We start from the raw sequence: 18256 nt of genomic DNA on the forward strand, positions 1-18256 counted from the left end.
GAGTTTTCTTACCGTCTTATTTACATGTGTGTGGGGTGGTATTTGTGTGGGAGAGCATTCATATTTATGTAAGACTGATTATGCATTCATTCTCTGCAGAGCTTGATAAAAATAGATAAAATCGGGAAAAGCAAAGCAACAATAAACCTCACAAACAAATGATGCAGTTTTGAGGCCTTCCTGACCAAACAGCAACTTTTACTGTAAGTTGTCCCGGTTTGGCTGTGATTTTACCATCCTCCTTAGGCTTACTGCATTTTGATTCAAGTCAGTTAAAATTAAAGGTATCATCGGCCAGCATGCATATCAGTGTTTTTTATTTCTTGTCATCTTTATTATCTTTAAGTACTGAATTTCACCTCTTATCTGAAAGGCATTTAACGCTCCTCTCCAGTCACTGACTAAACCCCTAAAACCCATCTCTGTAGATCAACGTTACACATTTAGAGGCCTTTCCCAAGAAAACAATCCTTTCCGGCCTTGAAATGACTGCAACTATATATATATTTTTTAACATTTTACTGTTTGTTTTTGTTTTTGTTTGATTTAGTTTTATTAAACAGATTTTCCCTGTTTTGTTAAATCAAAGGTAGTGTCTACAGATACGGACCCGTACCCGTAGCCTGTGGCCTACGGATACGGCACTTTCCATTTGCCAGACAGATACAGACCCGTACGCGAGTCTCGTGAGTCAAGAAGCTGCTAACCACTGCAAACTGTTGAAAGGTAAGCAAAGGTTAGGGTTAGAGTTAGTGTTAGGGTCAGGTTTAGGGTCCATACCTGTAGTACCGATGCTACGGGTCCGTACCGCGAGCGTCTACCGGGAGTCACGTGACCAGATCTCGCATATCTGATTGGCAAATGGAAAGTGCCGTATCCGTAGCCCACAGGCTACGGATACGGGTCCGTACCTCTAGCAACAACCTAAATCAAAGATATCTTTTAATGCTCGATCACAGAAGAAGATATTAACTTACATACTGACTCTAAAAAATCGCTTTGCCGAATGTTTTTGTTCTTTTACAGCATTTTTACTGTATTTAAGACAAGATCAAATAAGATAAGATGAACTTTATTAATCTCTCACCAGGGAAATTCGTGTTACAGCAGCTGGATACAGAAAAGGCAGAAAGAAGCACAAGAGTCACAAGAAGTCCAACAGGGCTAAAATATAAAGATATGACAATAAAAATGGTCTCACAGAGACAATAAAGCAGGCATGTTGAATCTACACATGGATATGTAAATTCTGACAGTGAAATTTACATATGGATGAGCATAGGTGTGGTATGGTGAGTTTACATAACACACATGCGACATGATGAATTTACATATATACATGTCTGGCATAGAGGTTAATGTACCCACAGTTCCACAGTTCTGTTATTGCATTCAAAAAACAATATTGTGGGAAAGACCAGCGGTTAACATGATGTTATTGCATATGAAGATCTGTGAGAGAACCGTATTAAATCTTATATATTCAGAGAGGAAAATATATTTCACAGATGTTTGCTGCTGTCTTTAATGAAAATGTATGTATATTATGGACTGAATTATTGCAGTCACTGGTTTGTTGCAGTCTCAAAGTAGGAACACTCTGCTCTGCTGCTTCACTACTTATTTCACTCATGATGTATCTTCCAGTGAATAAAAAAACACCATATGGGCACGTTCACAAGGCAAAACCTTGAAATTCTCCAGATGTGGTCTTTAGGCTCTTGTTAACACTTTCAGAGTCACTAAGGCCACATGCAAGTCCTTCAGTCAGTCAGAACTGAAGAAGGCTTTTGGATGAGACGTAAAACATCTACAAGAAGCTCAAGCAAATCCAACCGCCTTCATTTTAGTATATTTAAACCACCGGCATAATATTGTAAAGATCTCCGTCGTACTGCCAAAACATTTGTGAACATCCAGGGTGCCTGGCAGTGGGATAATGGTAGCAGATCCTTTAGGTCCTCGTGTATTTGGGGTGGATAGATCTTGTTCCAGTACATCCAACAGACCAGGGGTGTCAAACTAATTTTAATTCAAGGGCAACATTTGGCCCAATTTGATCTCAAGTGGGTCTGACCAGTAAAATCCCAGCATAATAACTTATAAATAACCACAACTCCAAATCTTTCCCATGTTTTAGTGCAAAAAAGTACATTCTGAAAATGTTTACATTTCATGAATTATCTTTTCACAAAACATTATTAACAACCTGATATTTCTTCAGAAGAACAAGTTCAATTTTATCAATGTTTTGTCTCACCGTATCATTTACACATCATAAGTTACAGATCACAGTTTATCTACAAAGGCACAAAACTGTTATCACAGTTATCTGGAACTGAATGTTATAGTTTTTCACTTTCTGATCAAAACTACCAAAATCAGACAAAACTGGTACAGCAAAAAATAAAAAAGTAACAGAAACAAGACAGAATATGACAAATAAATTAGACACAAAATGACAAAAAATTAGACATCTGACACGAAACAAAAAAGAGTCAAAAAATTAGACAAAAATGTTACAAAGCGACAAAACAATTGACAAATGACAAAGCAAGACAAAAAATTAAACAAATAACACAAATGAGAAAAAATTACAAAAGCTAGAAACAAAATGAAAAAAAAACAGACAAATAACCCAAGCGAGACAAAAAAAATACACAAAACAACAAAAACAAGAGAAAAGTCTGACAAAAACACCCCCAACAAAAACTGGATAAAATATTACAAAAATGAGCCACAAAATGACAAAAGAACAATGAGCAATATAGTATTTTACTTTGTGATCAAAACAACTTGTCATGGTCTACAAATTATTTTAAATGCATAGTTTTACAAATTTACAATTTGCAGTTAATGTCTTTTCTGTAATTTTGTCACTTTGCAAAGTCGTCCTGTGGGCCAGAGTGGACCGTCTGTTGGGCCCGTGGGCCGCATGCATGACACCCCTGCAATAGATGCTCCATCAGGCAGGGGAACTTGTAGATCCAGTTCTTTGGCTGTTTCTGAGTAATTCTGATGCTGAACATAAATGCTAGGGCTCACTGTTGGGAAACTGCATTGGAACAAAATGATCAATGTCATTCACTCGTCAGTGGCGGCACCATGACCTGGAGAATCCTCACTTCTAGTGATTTTGACGTCAAATATTTTTGACTTGTTTTGGTGCTAAATTCATGCAATTAGTCTATTTATTGATGGACAAACTAGAGAGATTTTTTCAGTATAGTTTAAACCAAGTGGCACCAAATGTGCTAAATTTAAAAAAAGGAAATCCAGGTTTGTTTGATCAGTTTGCCCAAAGAAGCAATATCTAAATTTTCAATCTATTTTCAATGAGGAACCTACAGATAGCTGGTGAGCTGCGAGAAACCTCTGCAACCAGTAATCCTGCATGATCTGATATGATGAGAAATGGAGCACACAGTTCTATCGGGAGCTTCTTTAATAAGGCGCAGCAGTGAGTGCCTCAACAATCAGCATGTTGTCCTCACACTAAACTTTACAGACGTTTGGCTTGTTCTGATGGAGACGTGCTTAGTGTCATTATCAGGGGAGATTTGGCTGAAGGAATGCCATCCTTGCTATATGGAAACACAGGCTTTGACACTGGTTCAGCATCACAAACGCTACAAGCATCACTTCACTTTATGTCAATTTAAAATCAGTTGAATACAAGATATTTGATATAAACATCCTTCGTGATGAGAAAACATTTGTGTAACTTGACGGCAAAGGGGGTTAAGACTCTTACTATGAACCATAATGTGTCTGATTTGAGTCTGACCTTTGTTATTTGGCATAAAATACCCCCCAAAAGTGTTTTTTATTGTAGAAAATACACATTTTTGTTTCTTGCTGAATGTTCACTGAAAGAATTATTCCTTTATCTGTGCAGTGAATTGACAAATCCTGAGTCAAATCCAGCAGACTTTACATTGTTTAGAAAGCACAGAGCTTTCTGATTCAGTGGAGAAAATGTAAAGATCCCAAAAATGCCGTAGTAATAGCACAGCAAATCAGTTGTTCTTTACCTTTTCTGTCTTCCATGGAGACACATAATTGTTGAATCACTGTCGAATCACACATGATCAAGTTTTTCACTCAAAGACTGTTAACAACAGGTGCTGTTGAGCAGTTAGCATAAACACTGCAAACAAACAATTTTTTTGCATTGTTGAACCCTAAAATTACACCATTTAAGTGTTTACAGGGACTCTGAGAGGACAAGTGTTTACAGGGACACAGGTAGGACACAAGTCTAAAGACACACAGCGAGGGCAGGCGTTAACAAGGACACAAGGAGGACAGGTGTTTACAGGGACAAAGAGGGGACAGGTGTTTACAGGGACAAAGAGGGGACAGGTGTTTACAGGGACAAAGAGGGGACAGGTGTTTACAGGGACAAAGAGGGGACAGGTGTTTACAGGGACAAAGAGGACAGGTGTTTACAGGGAGATAGGGAGGACAGACGATTACAGGGACTAAAAGAGGACAGATATTTACAGAGACAAAGAGGGGACAGGTGTTTACAGGGACACAGGTAGGACAGATGTATAGAGGGACACAAGGAGGACAGGAGGTCTTTACAAGGACTCAAAGAGGCCAGATTTTTACAAGGACAGGGACAGGTGTTTCCAGTGTCCCAAGGCGGACAGGTGTTTTCAAGGATACAGATAGGACAGATGTTTAAAGACACACAGGTAGGACAGATGTTTAATGGAACACAAGGAGGACAGGTGTTTACAGGGACATAGAGGAGACAAATGTTAACTGGGACACAAGGGGAACAGATGTTTATAGGGACCCAGGGAGGACAGGTATTTACAAGGACACAGGTAGGACAGATGTTTACAGGGACATAGAGGGGACAGGTGTTTACAGAGACACGGGTAGGACAGATGTGATGTCCACAACAAAAATCTATATTTTTACAAATAATATATAGATTTTTTTTATTTTTACAGTTGTTCTGTAAAACAGTGTGATCGTAAAATCACACTGCTTTACGCTGATCAAATCATATGTCATTACTTTACAGATGTTTGCTGTTATTGCCAAAGTCTTTTACAGTTTTCAAATGTTATACTTCGAGTTTTTTGCTTTTTAACACATCTTTTATTATAGCGTATAAGAACTTGATTATATTAAATGTATAAACATATTAGCTTCAGTAGCTATCAACTGGACTTCTCTTGTAGATGTTTCACCTTCATCCAAGAGGCATCTTCAGTTCTAATTCACGAATGGGGAGCTGTGGAATATGTAGTCACTCCAAGGTTCTCTGAAAAAATACATAAAAATGTGGTTTGTGGTTTGCCGAAACAAATGAATCAATCTGTTACAGCTGATATCATTTAATTGCACTGCTAAGACGTGCTGCTGAGACGCTTTGTGATGGCCAAGTGACTTCTTCAGGAGGTTGAGTTTGAACCTGAACTTACCTTGTTGGCCAATCAATCCACTTCCTGTTTGCTCTTTCTACCCCAGCAGTGCTGTTTCCTGACTGGGCCTACAAACCGGCCTGGTCACCCGGATCCAGGCAGGTCCAGCTCTGGCACTTCCTGCTGGAGCTGCTGGGCCGAGGCGAGGGCGGCGCCATCGGCTGGGGAGGGGAGTGGGGCGAGTTCGTCATCCGGGACCCTGAGAGGCTGGCCAGGCTATGGGGGGAGAGGAAGGGCAAACCACACATGAACTACGACAAACTCAGCCGAGCACTCAGGTAATGCAAAATGCAGGAGCTCAGCTTCATATATCAGCTGTGAATGTGCAGCTTCTCCCTCCGGCTGTAAATCTGAAAAAAAAAAAAGTACTCCTCCTCGACTGTATATGTTGTCATATTAAAGATTAAAATCTAAAACACCCGCAGATGCAACACATGCCATCTGGGAATATGTAAAAGTGGCCTACAGGAACGTGAGTGCAGCTAGGCCGTCTGACATGGAAAACATTTCCCTTCCAGATACTACTACAACAAACGCATCCTGCACAAGACCAAAGGGAAAAGATTCACCTACAAGTTCAACTTCAGCAAACTCATCCTGGTCAACTATCCAGGCTACCCTCCACCTCCACCTCCATCACATCAGGTCTTCACCATGTCTTCACTGCAACTTAAAGGGCTTCACCATTTGGAAAACTGGCTCCAAGTTTGCATTAAATTTCACGTAAAACTACAAAAACGAAACACTAAATCAGCATCTAAACTGCATTTTCGACCAGTTTCCCAAAACACCAGTGAAGCCCTTTAATAAGAGTTTTATTCCACAGCACTGGGAGAAAATAATTACCTCAACTGTATTCTTTAATATTTCAAAAATGAACTGGCTCCAATAGAAACAATTAGCTCCACTTTATCATTTAATATGAATTTGGCTGACTTGAATTTAAAAAAAAAATCATTACAGAAACTTTATCATTTAATATAAAACCAACCGACTGACTGATCCTCTAAAGTAGAGAGGAGTCTGTGTTAAAGCGAGGGCTCGGGTTACCTCCTGACGCTTTATAAAGGCACCACACTTTGTTTAATTATATGATAAATTCTGTAAGAGGACGGATTAGTCGGGAGTCTCTTTGTCTGCCAAAGGTAGAGAAGCACTGTAGGAGTGCAGCCCATTTAAAAATTTACTTTTAGCTGAAAAGAAAGTAAAAAGAAAAAAAAGGGAAATCCCAGTTTGGAATTAAACTCTTCATGTCATAAATTCTAATTACGTCTTTAAAATGTGTGCAAAACATCGGCAATGTCTTCATCATCTGAAGTGCTTCATGTGTTTAAGAACAAATCACAAGCTCCTCCCGGTGTTCTTGCAATGTGCCACACTGTGCTGTACTCAGAGATTTCCATTTCAACCATCCTTCCTTCCATATCATCCTCCATCCGTCCAGCTGGTCCAGAACAGCCATCTTTCCTTCCCTCTCCTCCCTGCTGACAGCAGCCTTCCTCTGTGTGGAGGTGCAGGCTCAGTGATGGACAGAGGTAAGAAACTACTCCGTCATTCTCCTGTTTTAAAGCATCTGCAGTGTCCAGCTGTTGGCACTCGACAAAGGACTGAATTTAATGTTGAAAATTCAGTTTAAGTGAGATTTCTGACTCCTAAAGTCCAGATGTTGGCTCTTTTGAAAGATTTACGACAAACACCGATCAGTTGCAACATTAAAATGACCTGATAGTTATTGTTGAGGTGCCACTGAAATGTCTCTGACCTGGACCTGGCTCTTGGTCGTGTTCCTCGAGCCACTTCTGAGAAGTTTTAACAGAACGTATAATCCTGCTGAGGAGGCCCCTGCAGTCTTATTTTTGTCTTAAATTTTTTTGAACAATTCACTATTTAAATCACATAAAAAAGTTCAAATTTATATGTTATCCGTAAACACAAGCAAAAATTGGCAAAAACTGTGAATAAAATTTGCATGTTGTTGTTTCATCTACAACATTTAACCGTAAATTTACATTTAATTTTTTTTGTTTTAAAATCATGAAAAACATAATATTCTTTTACAGATATTTTCAATTGTTTGAAAGAAATGTTATGAATATTTAAGATTAACATAACATGATAAACAACTTTTTAAACTATTTTACAAATGTTTCTTGTTTTGTTTAATTGCGCATAATAACTAGTAAACTCATGGATTACAGCGTTGATATACATGTTGACTCTAAAGGAAACTAACCAAAACTGCAAACTACACGGTTTTAAGGTATTTGATTAGCAAGAAATATCACAATTCTAAAATTATACATATGATAAATCATTGTTTAACTGTTATTTTGCAGATTTCCTCTGTTTTCTTTTAAAGTCATGAATAATATCTAGTAAAATCAATGAAAGCACATTTTGATAAAAAAAAAACAGTCCAAGACTTTATATATTCTGAAAAACCTGTGTTTTTGCAAATAGTAATTTATAGATGCCAACGTATGATCGTAAAATAATACTGTTTTACTATATATAAATCTAAGAAAAAAAATACATTTTTTTACCCATATTTGCCATTATTGGAAAGAGAATGTATGTTAAGGAGTATAACAATTGTGAATCATTAATAAACTCTTTTTTTTTTTTTTTTTTCACAAATGTTCTTGGTTTTGTTAAATTATAGATAACATCTGGTAAAATCAATAAAAAAAAGTATTTATTTACCTGAAGAAAAAAAAACAGGCCAAATCTTAAAAATAAAATAAAATATAAAATTCTGTATTACCGGCAAAGATATTTGTCATTATTTGAAAGAAAATAAAATGTAGATTATTATTATTATTATTTATAGTAAGGTCTGAAAAACTAAAATTTTAAACAGTTTTTTTTTTTTAAAAAAGTCTTTTGCTTTGGTAAATTAAAGAAAATAACTAGTAAAGTCACAGAAAAAAGCTGGAAAAAATAGTAAATACATCAATATGTGGACTTTTACAAATAGATTTATTTTATTGACAGTGTGTGATCATACAATGACAGTATTTTTGCAATATTTTAATTAGTTAAACGTGTCATTATTTTTCAAACATTTGCTCAAATTTGCTAAAATTTTCAGTTTTTTCAAAATTTTTACAGATTTTTTTCTTCTTTTTACATTGTAGTTTCTTTCACCCTTTGATGCACAACGTGGGTCAAGAGAAATCCGTCTTCCCTTAAATTTGGGTCACTTTTGACCCATGTTGTGCATCAGAGGGTAAAACAGCAGTAAGTGCTACCTTTATTGGGGAATATGTGTCACTGTATCAGTGAATTAATACAAATTTGTGGCAGCAGGACGGTGTGTTTTCAGTTCATGGTGAAGACGGAGCATGTCATGTGGTCCAAAGACGTGTCCTCAGTAGGACAAAAACAGAGCTGTGTGCTGCAGAGGAATAAGATGCTGTCCTTTATACAAGGCGTCAATATTCATAGGATTTATTGGGAATTCTTCACTAGACTCAGTGATCAATAAAAGCAGTGATTGTAGTGTTTGCTGGACCCACATCAGAATGCCTTTCGCCTTAAGATGAAGGGGGGAACACTAAAAACAATCCCTTTTCCATTTTCCTCGTATTCACACATGTTGACATCACATCACTCACTCCTCAAGGCTGCTTCACTAAAACCCGTTTTAGTTCAAGTTACAAGGAAAGAGCATTTTGATGGTGCCACTCTTCTATAATGTAATGTATTTCAAGGTGAATAAAGAATGACTGTGATGGGAAATATCGCAAGGACGGAGTTCAATCTTGACCTTGAAGAGGGTACTTTCAGAGAGAATAAATTCAAGCAGCTCAGACTTTCGAAGGGAAAGAGAGTAAATGTTAAAAATGCACCATTAAATGCTGCCAGTTTATTGGCTGGAATCACTGTTAACTTAGTATGTGTGTAGTTGTGCTGTTTTACACTTTACAAGGCGGTAATTAATTTTGACACTAGCATCTTTATTCAGCGTTTGAAGATTTAAAGCACCTCGTCTTACTGTGAGGTAGTTAAAAGCTACGGAAAAAGCTCATGATTAAGATAAGATCAGATAAAACTTCATTAATTCCAAAGGAAATTCTTGTTCCAGATACTGCTCAGAAAAACAAACAACTAAATGACCTGCAAAAAAAAGTCGAAAAAGCAATAAGATATACAGTCCTGAACACAAGCTTACGTACATTAGTAAAGACCATGTATATCACAGCAGCCTTGAGCTTTTATTGATTTCTATAACTCTTAATTTTCTTTGATGGAATCATTAAAATACAATGATGCATTTTGGCTCTCTCATAGTCTAGAACTTTAATTGTAGCCTGTTTATCCATTTATTTACTACTTTTGGTGTGTATTTGGGGTCACTGTCTTGTTGAAACACCCAACTCTATCCAAGATCCAACCTTCTGGTTGATGATTTGGAGGTAATTCTCCTTTTTCATTATTCAATTTACTTCCACTTGCAGCAAAACAACCCCAGAGCATGATACTGCCACCACCATGCTCTATAGTGCTCAAAGGCCTCAACTTCTCTTGTCCACTACCATTCAAAAGTTTGGGGTCACTTAGAAATGTGGAATATCTACATAGGGGTACAGAGGAACATTTCCAGCAACCATCACTCCTGTGTTCTAATGCTACAGAGCTAACTGTGTTGAAAGGCTAACTGATGATTAGAAACCCCTTGTGCAGTTATGTTAGCACATGAATACAAGTGTGAGTTTTCATGGAAAACATGGAATTGTCTGGATAGTATATTTGTGGTCATTGTGGCCAAACACTTGATTTTTTTTTTTTGCTTCATCTGACCACAGAACTTTCCTCCAGAAGACATTTTCTTTGTCCATGTGAGAAGCTACAAATTTCAGTCATTCGTCTCAGCCCATGTCGATATAAAACACACTCAACTGTGAACAGTGACAGCTGTGTTCCAGCAGCTTCTTCTTCATTGCCAACCTGTTTTTTGGTGATTCTTGGTTGACCATCCTTGATTATGGCAGTGGCTTTATGTTTCCATTCTGCTGGCCCAGGTGATTTTGGGATCTGAAGCTTCTGGGTCATTCCAGGTGAAATGACCAGATATTCCTTGGGGGTGTTGCTGCACCATCTTCAAATTAGTCCTAAATTTGCATGCCATTAGATAGTCACAAAAGTACTTTCTATGCAAAATTGTAGGCCTGTAGCTCAAACAGTTTCTGAGTTGTGGGGGTGTGAAATTTTCAGAATTTGGGCTATAAAAAGCCTCGCCAGCGTTTTTTTTGCATCTTTAAGTGGTTATTTCTCAGCCTCTAGACATACCAGAGAGCTGTGAGTTGGTAAACAAGGCCTCTGCATGTAGCTAGTGCCCCACAAACATCTTCTGGTGTTTCCCTACACTCTGCAGGCCATGGGAGCTAAAAATGCTAAAAATTAAGAGATACCTACTCACGAGTGGGGTTTGGGACCTTAAAAGTACTAGAAATACTGCACAGAAGTGTTCCAACACCCCTGGGTTCCATTCTACACAAACGTGTGTGATAACTTAGCAAACTGTAGCTTTCTAGGTACCTCAGTTTGGAAAATATGAGCTCCCAAAGTTGGACGAGAAAAGCTGCAGCATTGGAATGACTACTAATACTTGTATCCCAATTTAAAGTACTGAAAAGCAAAAAACGATTTTGACATTACCCATGCCATTTTGAGTAAGAATATCTCAGTAACTACAAATATAACCCTGCTGCTTTTTTGTACAGTGATAGAAGACAGATGGAACTGTCTTGTAGAAAAATTTGGGGTCTCTGGTACCTGTCCCACACTGAGATTTTTGCCACCAAAATTAGCCAATTAAAAATCTCGTCCAACTTTGGGAGCTCATATTTTCCAAACTGAGGTACCTAGAAAGCTCCAGTTTGCTAAGTTATCACACAGGTTTGTGTAGAATGGAACTCAGGGGTGTTAGAACACTTCTGTGCAGTATTTCTAGTACTTTTAGGTCCCAAACCCCACTCGTGAGTAGGTATCTCTTAATTTTTAGCATTTTTAGCAAGCCCCCATGGCCTGCAGAGTGTAGGGAAACACCTGGGGATGTTTGTGGGGCACTAGCTACAAGCAGAGGCCTTGTTTACCAACTCACAGCTCTCTGGTATGTCTAGAGGCTGAGAAATAACCACTTAAAGATGCAAAAAAACGCTGGCGAGGCTTTTTATAGCCCAAATTCTGAAAATTTCAGACCCCCACAACTCAGAAACTGTTTGAGCTACAGGCCTACAATTTTGCATAGAAAGTACTTTTGTGACTATCTAATGGCATGCAAATTTAGGACTAATTTGAAGATGGTGCAGCAACCACCATCTGGTGAAACCACACGGAATGACCCTTCTTGCAAATGGCTCCAAGTGACTTTCCTTACTTGGTCAAGTCCGTTATTTCCATCTTCAGATCTTTATTCAGCTCCTCAGTTTAGTACTTATGACTGAGCCTAAGGAGTGTGTCAAATGGGCCTTATTTACAATGGCTTGGAGGAGTCACCAGCTGTTGTCAATTGTAATCCCTCATGAGAAGTTAAGAGACCATGAAACTAGGAAAACTTGATGAACACAGCTTCCTATATCACCAAAATAGATCATTTAAGTTGCTGTATGCGCATTTTTGAATCAGCAGATTTTGTCACCTTTCCAGAATACCTATAATAAATTCATGAAAGACCCAAAATGCATGATTGTTTATAGTGACAAAGACAAGTTTGAATGATTCCTTCTTAGCAAATTAAGAGTTCTAGGAGTCATTGCAAACTTAAGACCGCCATGATAAACATGATCTTTACAAGTGTACGGCAACTTCTGTTCAGGACAGTAAGTATGACACAATACTAAAAAAAATAGGTAAGGTAAAAAACAAACTACAACTAGAACAGAAGTGTGAAAAGTAATGATGGCAATTATATTGAGATATTATGGCTATATTTTTTAAGATAATGAAATATTGCACCTGAACAAAGAGATGAAATGAAAATGAATGTCATTAGAATCGGTCAGCCTGCTAAGATTTCTGCATTTTTCAGTTTATTTGATCAGTTTTGCATGTTTTTATGTGCTTCAGAATCATTTAGGGAATACTTTTATAGCAATATTGATTATCTAAGCTCCACACATACATCTAAGCAGAAATTGCTTTTTTATTTTATGACTGATGTGACTCTAACGCTGCTTCCTGACAGCGGCCCAGCCCCTGCCTCGCCCCTTCTTACTCCCATGCTGCCTCCCCAAACCGATGCCGATGCCCCGGGCCCTCCACGGCCCTTTCCCCTTCGTCTCCACCCCTGCTGCTGTCGCTGGGGTGGGCCTGAGGGAACCGGGCCTGAACGCTAACGTCTGGCCGCACAAGAGCCCCTCTGGATGGGATCTGAACCTCCACGTCAATCCGAGCCTGTTCAGTGGAGCGAAACATATTGAAACTGAAGGAGAGGCAACCAAGATGAGGAACGAACTACAACAGATGGACTGACTCCTCTTTTCTGAGCTCATTGTACAGTAGTTTATTATTCACAGCCTGGAAAATACACAGACTTTGTATTTATTAAGTTGGATTGTGTTGTCGTCTTCTCCCCCCCCCCCCCCCCCCCTTCGGATAGAAATATTGATAAAGCTGCTCTTGACTGTCGTCTCTTCACGCCACAGTGAGGGAATGGAGCTTGTAAACAATTAACAACATGGCACTTGTGTTTGAGTAAATAAAGCAGCGCACTCAGCCTACATTATTCAGCGATTTGTCTTGCATTTCGCCCTCCTGCTTCATGGGCTTCATGAAAACAATACAAGATACGAGCATAAATGATGCATCCAGACAGACAGCGGGAGATTTTCATGTAAAAGGAGCCGTCATGTCATCTCTGCAGAACCAGGACCAGCCGCCGGAGGCTGCAGTTTCCACTCCGACACGCCAGGGGGCAGTGGCGCCTTTAACTTACCCACAACTTTCCCGCAACAGACTTTTCCCGGGAGAGAGTCACAGCAGAGAGGAGTAAATGAAGACGTGCCACTCTGATTGCATTTTTGAGTACCAATACTGTTTAATAATTTAAATAAAAATATTTTCATACATGTTAGTTCTTTATGGTTCTGCTTCTATTTTTGTATTCCATTTAGGAAAATACAGCACGGTTTTAGGCTTTCTTTCTCCTACTTAATATCGCCATCGATCTCTCAACATTGAAGAGAATTTATGCATCATTTTCACATGTGTTATGATTTTAAGTTATTTAAAATATTGTGTAGCAGACGAAATCTTTGCAATTTTCACTATTTAGTTTTTAATTTTTTTAATTTTATTTTTTATTATTATGCATCAAGTTAGTCTCGATACACTCGGCTTGTGAGAATTAGTGTCAAAAAGTAAAACACAGATTCATGTTAAAGCTGTATTTCCCTGTTTATGTGCGTCTCCAGCTGCTTTTAAGTGGGTCATACAGTCACAACGTGTAAATACACACAACTTTATGTCTGTTGCAATAGCAAAACTGTGCCTTTGAATATTTGTTTAGTACTACTTAGGATAACTGTAGACAACATGAGGTAGAAAACTACATTTTTAGAATGAAACTGGTTTATTGAAACCATTTACAGCAGTAAAAAATATTAAATGATGATATATTTGCCATCAAATATTTTTTTGCAGTTTATGTTGTAGGTGAAGGGTGTCTGTGAACCTTCACAGACAGTTTATGTTATAATTAGATCTGACATTCAGGGGAAATTTTCACTTCATTCACTTTTTGGCAAATGGAAAACTGTATTATTTAAATTGAACCAGATCTTTCAAGGTGTAAAAACAAGTGGATGAGTTATAATATAAGGCAAAGAGCAGGTAAAACAGCAAAATGTGTTTTTGTGAAACTTTACAACAGAATAATTTTGTCCAAATTAAATTTATAGAAAATGTGTACGGGCCTGACAGTCAGATTATTGTGATGCACTAATGGTCACTTTTAAGCCAAACTTCATTATTTAAGTTAAAGTGGTCCTTGAAGGCAATTTCTGGCAATAAAATCAGCTTGATTTGTTGTAATAAAAGGCAGACAACAGTGTGTTGCTCAACTGTGCAACAGAATTCTTGTGTCCAAATACATTTTTGCAGTTTATAGCATAAGTAAACACGCCTGACATTTCATACCATGTAGGCAATACTGTAGTATTCTGCTTTTTGGCATGTCTAATATGCTTATTTAGAGTGTAATTAATGTGATGTATAGATGGGTTTTATATAGAAAGCAAAGAAATGATCTCCCTTGTGATTATCCTTTGAGCTATAATCTTTAAAATACAACCCTTACTTGTGAGTTGATGCTATTTTGATGCATTAATGACATTCCAATCATTTTTTAGCACGTACAAGTGTTTTATGCAGATCAATTAAAGCAATTTCAAGCAGCAAAAACAACAGGATTGATGATCATTGAAGGCACAGAGCAGGTTAAATAACACAGAGACATGAGGATGATTGCAGTTTTGGCCAGTACTGCACATGAACGCCCCAATCCACGCACTCAGGTTTTCCCTCCAGAGTGTCTCATCGTCTCTTATTTACGATCTTCGGCTGAGATGTCACTTTGGCGCCGAATATTGTAAGTTATTTTTCCTCTGAGCTGCAGCAGCGCGGGAGTTGTTTCTGTGCGTCTGAATCTGAGCATTATTTTTTCTCCCACCGTTATCCTTCATTCAGTAGCGGGTTGAAGCTTGAAGACGGACAACATGCAGCGGAGCATCGCGTACGTACAAACCGACAACCAGAGAAAAGTTTCTCTTTTAGTCTGTTAGGAAGTAGCGTTAGTCGGACGATGTTTGTGTCTGTTCAGCGGTGACTTGTAACACGTTAACTGGGTGATAAGTTGTGTTTAGGGGGTTAAAAGTGTCTGGAAGCGGGTTTATTCCTTTAAATGTGGCTGAGTTTTAGCATTAGCCATTCTACTCGTAAGCTAGTATTAGCTTAAATTAGTTTTAGGCTGTTTAAGTGAATACAGACACCTAAACTGTTGTCAAATATACCTGCACAGGAATAAAACTAACCTAAAACGTGTAGGCTAGTTGTTTTTGAACGATAGAGAAAGGTTTTATTTGGCTTCATATCACTTAAGTGAAGCTAAAATATAGCAACACAAGCTACATGAGGTTTGCTAAGCTAGGAAGATCTCTGACTAAGCTAGCTTACATCCCACAACCTGCACCTTGACATGAAGTTAGACACAAATAAGCTGTTTTGTCATAAATAAGTGCTGATTTAGTTACTGTATTACACTTTTATACACCGATTACACGCATGGCAACTCCCACCCAGTGCTTTAAAATTCTCCTTCTCCTCCTCTTTCAGATCCTTCTTTCAGGCCAAGAGCAAAGACAAGGAAGTCCAGAAGATAACCACGAGTGAATCAGTGAAAAAGTAAGATTTTCCTTTTAAATCACACTGAATTATTAGGTTATTGCTGCATGCAGCTTTTCACTATACCCATCTGATGAAAACGTGCAGAATACAGTTGCAGGGATACTAATAAACGTCCACATTCTCTTATTTCAGCTTTGTAAAGGTGAATATTTACTAGTTTCTTTACTTCTTTCTAATTTTAAGCTCTTTATCTTTGGGTTGCGGACAAATGAGGCATTTTAGGACATCATCTTGGGGTTCAGGAATCACTGATTGCCATTTTTTCCACAGTTTCTCAGACCAAGCAACTAATCACTTTAACTGGAAAACAAATGATGGATTGATCAACATTGAAAATAGTTGTCAGTTTTAGTGCAGAACTCCATCCTGTAGTTACAAAAGTTTTTTGTCAGATGCAGAGAAAATTGAACTGAATTTGTAGCTGCTGGCACTTAGAAATTTAAAGAACTCAGATACAGATCTGCCGTCTCACTGAGCCTGTTAATTATGTTATGAATTTGTCTTTGCTTACACATATGAGGCTGTTTGAACTGTTTTCAGGGAATACATTCATTAATAAAGCAATCACATTAGCAAAAATATTTTTTCTATTGTCTAAAATGCTTGAAATACCTGTGTTAGTCTTCATGGTTGGGAACCAGTAAACTATATCAGTGCATCAGCTAATTTTCAAACAGGTTCTGGTGCTCAAAGCCCACCGACTTGTGTCGTTATCTTTGAATCTCTGCTCAGTGAAACTTTTTGTGTCCAGCAGTTTTTATCAAAAGACAGCGTGGAGAGAGACGAGAACTTCTGTTTCTCATCTCCGAGCTGCTTTGATGATAAAGTGTTCATTATCTTTTGACTGCACAGTCTTTAAAGTGTGTCTTAAAACTCGCTTTAATTGACTCGGCTTCATGTAATGATCTTCTTCATTATTGCTTTGACCTCTTTTTTTTTTATGACGCTTGCTTTGATTTTATAGGTTTTGTTTTTTTTATTGCTTTTACTATTGACTTGATCCTCCTTTAAATAGCTAATGTAGCACCTTGTGGCTGTGCTGCCAACAGCGGTGTATAAATAAGGCTTATTCCTTTGCATTGCATGATCTCTTACCTGTGTCCCTGTGCTTGTCTTCAGGCCTGTCAAGAGCCCTCTTAAGGTGCAGAACGGTGCTCGGGAAGCTGATTCACCCATCAAGAAGGTCGTCAAACGCCGGCGTCAGATTGTGGACAGCGACGATGACGAAGTGCCAGTTGTTAAAGACGTTGCTGCAAAAGGACAAGAAGATAAAGACGCCTCTGGCAAAACAGAAAAGGTAAAAGGGAGACTTTACTTTTGAATCGAAACATCTGAGTTGATTAAAATTCAACACATGAGCTGCAGCTTCTGAGTGACATTTGTGCCAAAACAGATTATATAATGAATTTTAATTGCAAAAGATGAATTACCAGGCGGCCTCCCTTTGCTGTGCCGCTAAGAGTTACCAAAGCAGTGTGAAGCCCATCAGAATGCCCTCAATTCACACTGTAACTCCAACTAGCTGCATCCCTTTTAGAGCTCCTGCATGTGCATCAGTGGCTATTGTTTACGTAGTGACAGGAAAAACACGGTTACACAAAGACGCGGTAATTGTACGGTGAATCACTTCGTTGAATGCATTTGTCAATAAGCCACATAATGAAAACAGCTGATTATCGGCTCTGGCTGTCGTTCAGCCACCTGTTGTTTGATAAACACTTCTCTTAACCGCCCCCCTCATTTTGTTTTTAATATGTCAGCAATTATTCATTATTTGTTCATTGAGTGAAGAGATTATGATGGATACACGGTGTTTGTCGGTGTGACCAACCCCACATCCCTTTCACATGGTTGTCATTATGTTTTTTCTGACGAGGTGCTAATATATCCATCCTCTCTTGTTGAATAAAACGCAGAGCGACAGGTACTAATTATATATCTGTCTTTTATTTGAGTAATTATTGGTCTGCAAGATGTTAAACAGAATGTCAAAAATACCTTTTGTGGTCCTCGTGTCTCTAAAATGTTCAAGTCTCGTCTGAACTTTTGCACACAGAGGAGACTTGACAGAGCTAATCAAAGGACTCGGAGTGCAGAATTTGCTCGATAAATAACTGGATGAATAATTAATTACTTATCAGACTTCTTGGAAATTAATTTTGATGCCGTTGATTAACTAGCAGCTCATTTGAGTCAGGATTTCAGGATCGACTTCCCTTACACTGCCGTTCAAAAGTTTGGGGTGAGAAATGTCCTTATTTTTGGGAAAAAAGCACTTTTTTTTCCAATGAAGAAAACATTAAATAAGTCAGGAATACAATCTAGACATCGTTAATGTGGTAAATGACTATTCTAGCTGGAAACAGCTGATTTTTAATGGAATATCTCCATAGGGGTACAGAGGA

The 18256-nt window shown here is 38.2% G+C and overlaps 2 protein-coding genes across 2 annotated transcripts in view; both read left to right on the forward strand.

Moving 5' to 3' along the window:
* Positions 1-5447: 5447 nt before the first annotated feature.
* Positions 5448-13516, forward strand: LOC110958069 (ETS domain-containing transcription factor ERF; the record flags this gene model as incomplete). The annotated part of the gene is made up of 4 exons (XM_051953658.1): positions 5448-5722; positions 5963-6089; positions 6889-6979; positions 12634-13516. Coding segments are annotated over 4 exons (780 nt in total), but the record flags the coding sequence as incomplete, so codon positions are not given.
* Positions 13517-15007: 1491 nt separating this feature from the next.
* lig1 (ligase I, DNA, ATP-dependent) overlaps positions 15008-18256 on the forward strand; it is a 90222-nt gene continuing 86973 nt past the window's right edge. Inside the window, 3 exon segments of the mRNA XM_051953303.1 lie at positions 15008-15180; positions 15780-15848; positions 16971-17148. Coding sequence (XP_051809263.1) covers positions 15164-15180; positions 15780-15848; positions 16971-17148 — 264 coding nt within the window. The 5' untranslated portion in view covers positions 15008-15163.

This window comes from Acanthochromis polyacanthus, chromosome 9 (genome assembly GCF_021347895.1).
Source record: "Acanthochromis polyacanthus isolate Apoly-LR-REF ecotype Palm Island chromosome 9, KAUST_Apoly_ChrSc, whole genome shotgun sequence".
Lineage (NCBI taxonomy): Eukaryota > Metazoa > Chordata > Actinopteri > Pomacentridae > Acanthochromis > Acanthochromis polyacanthus.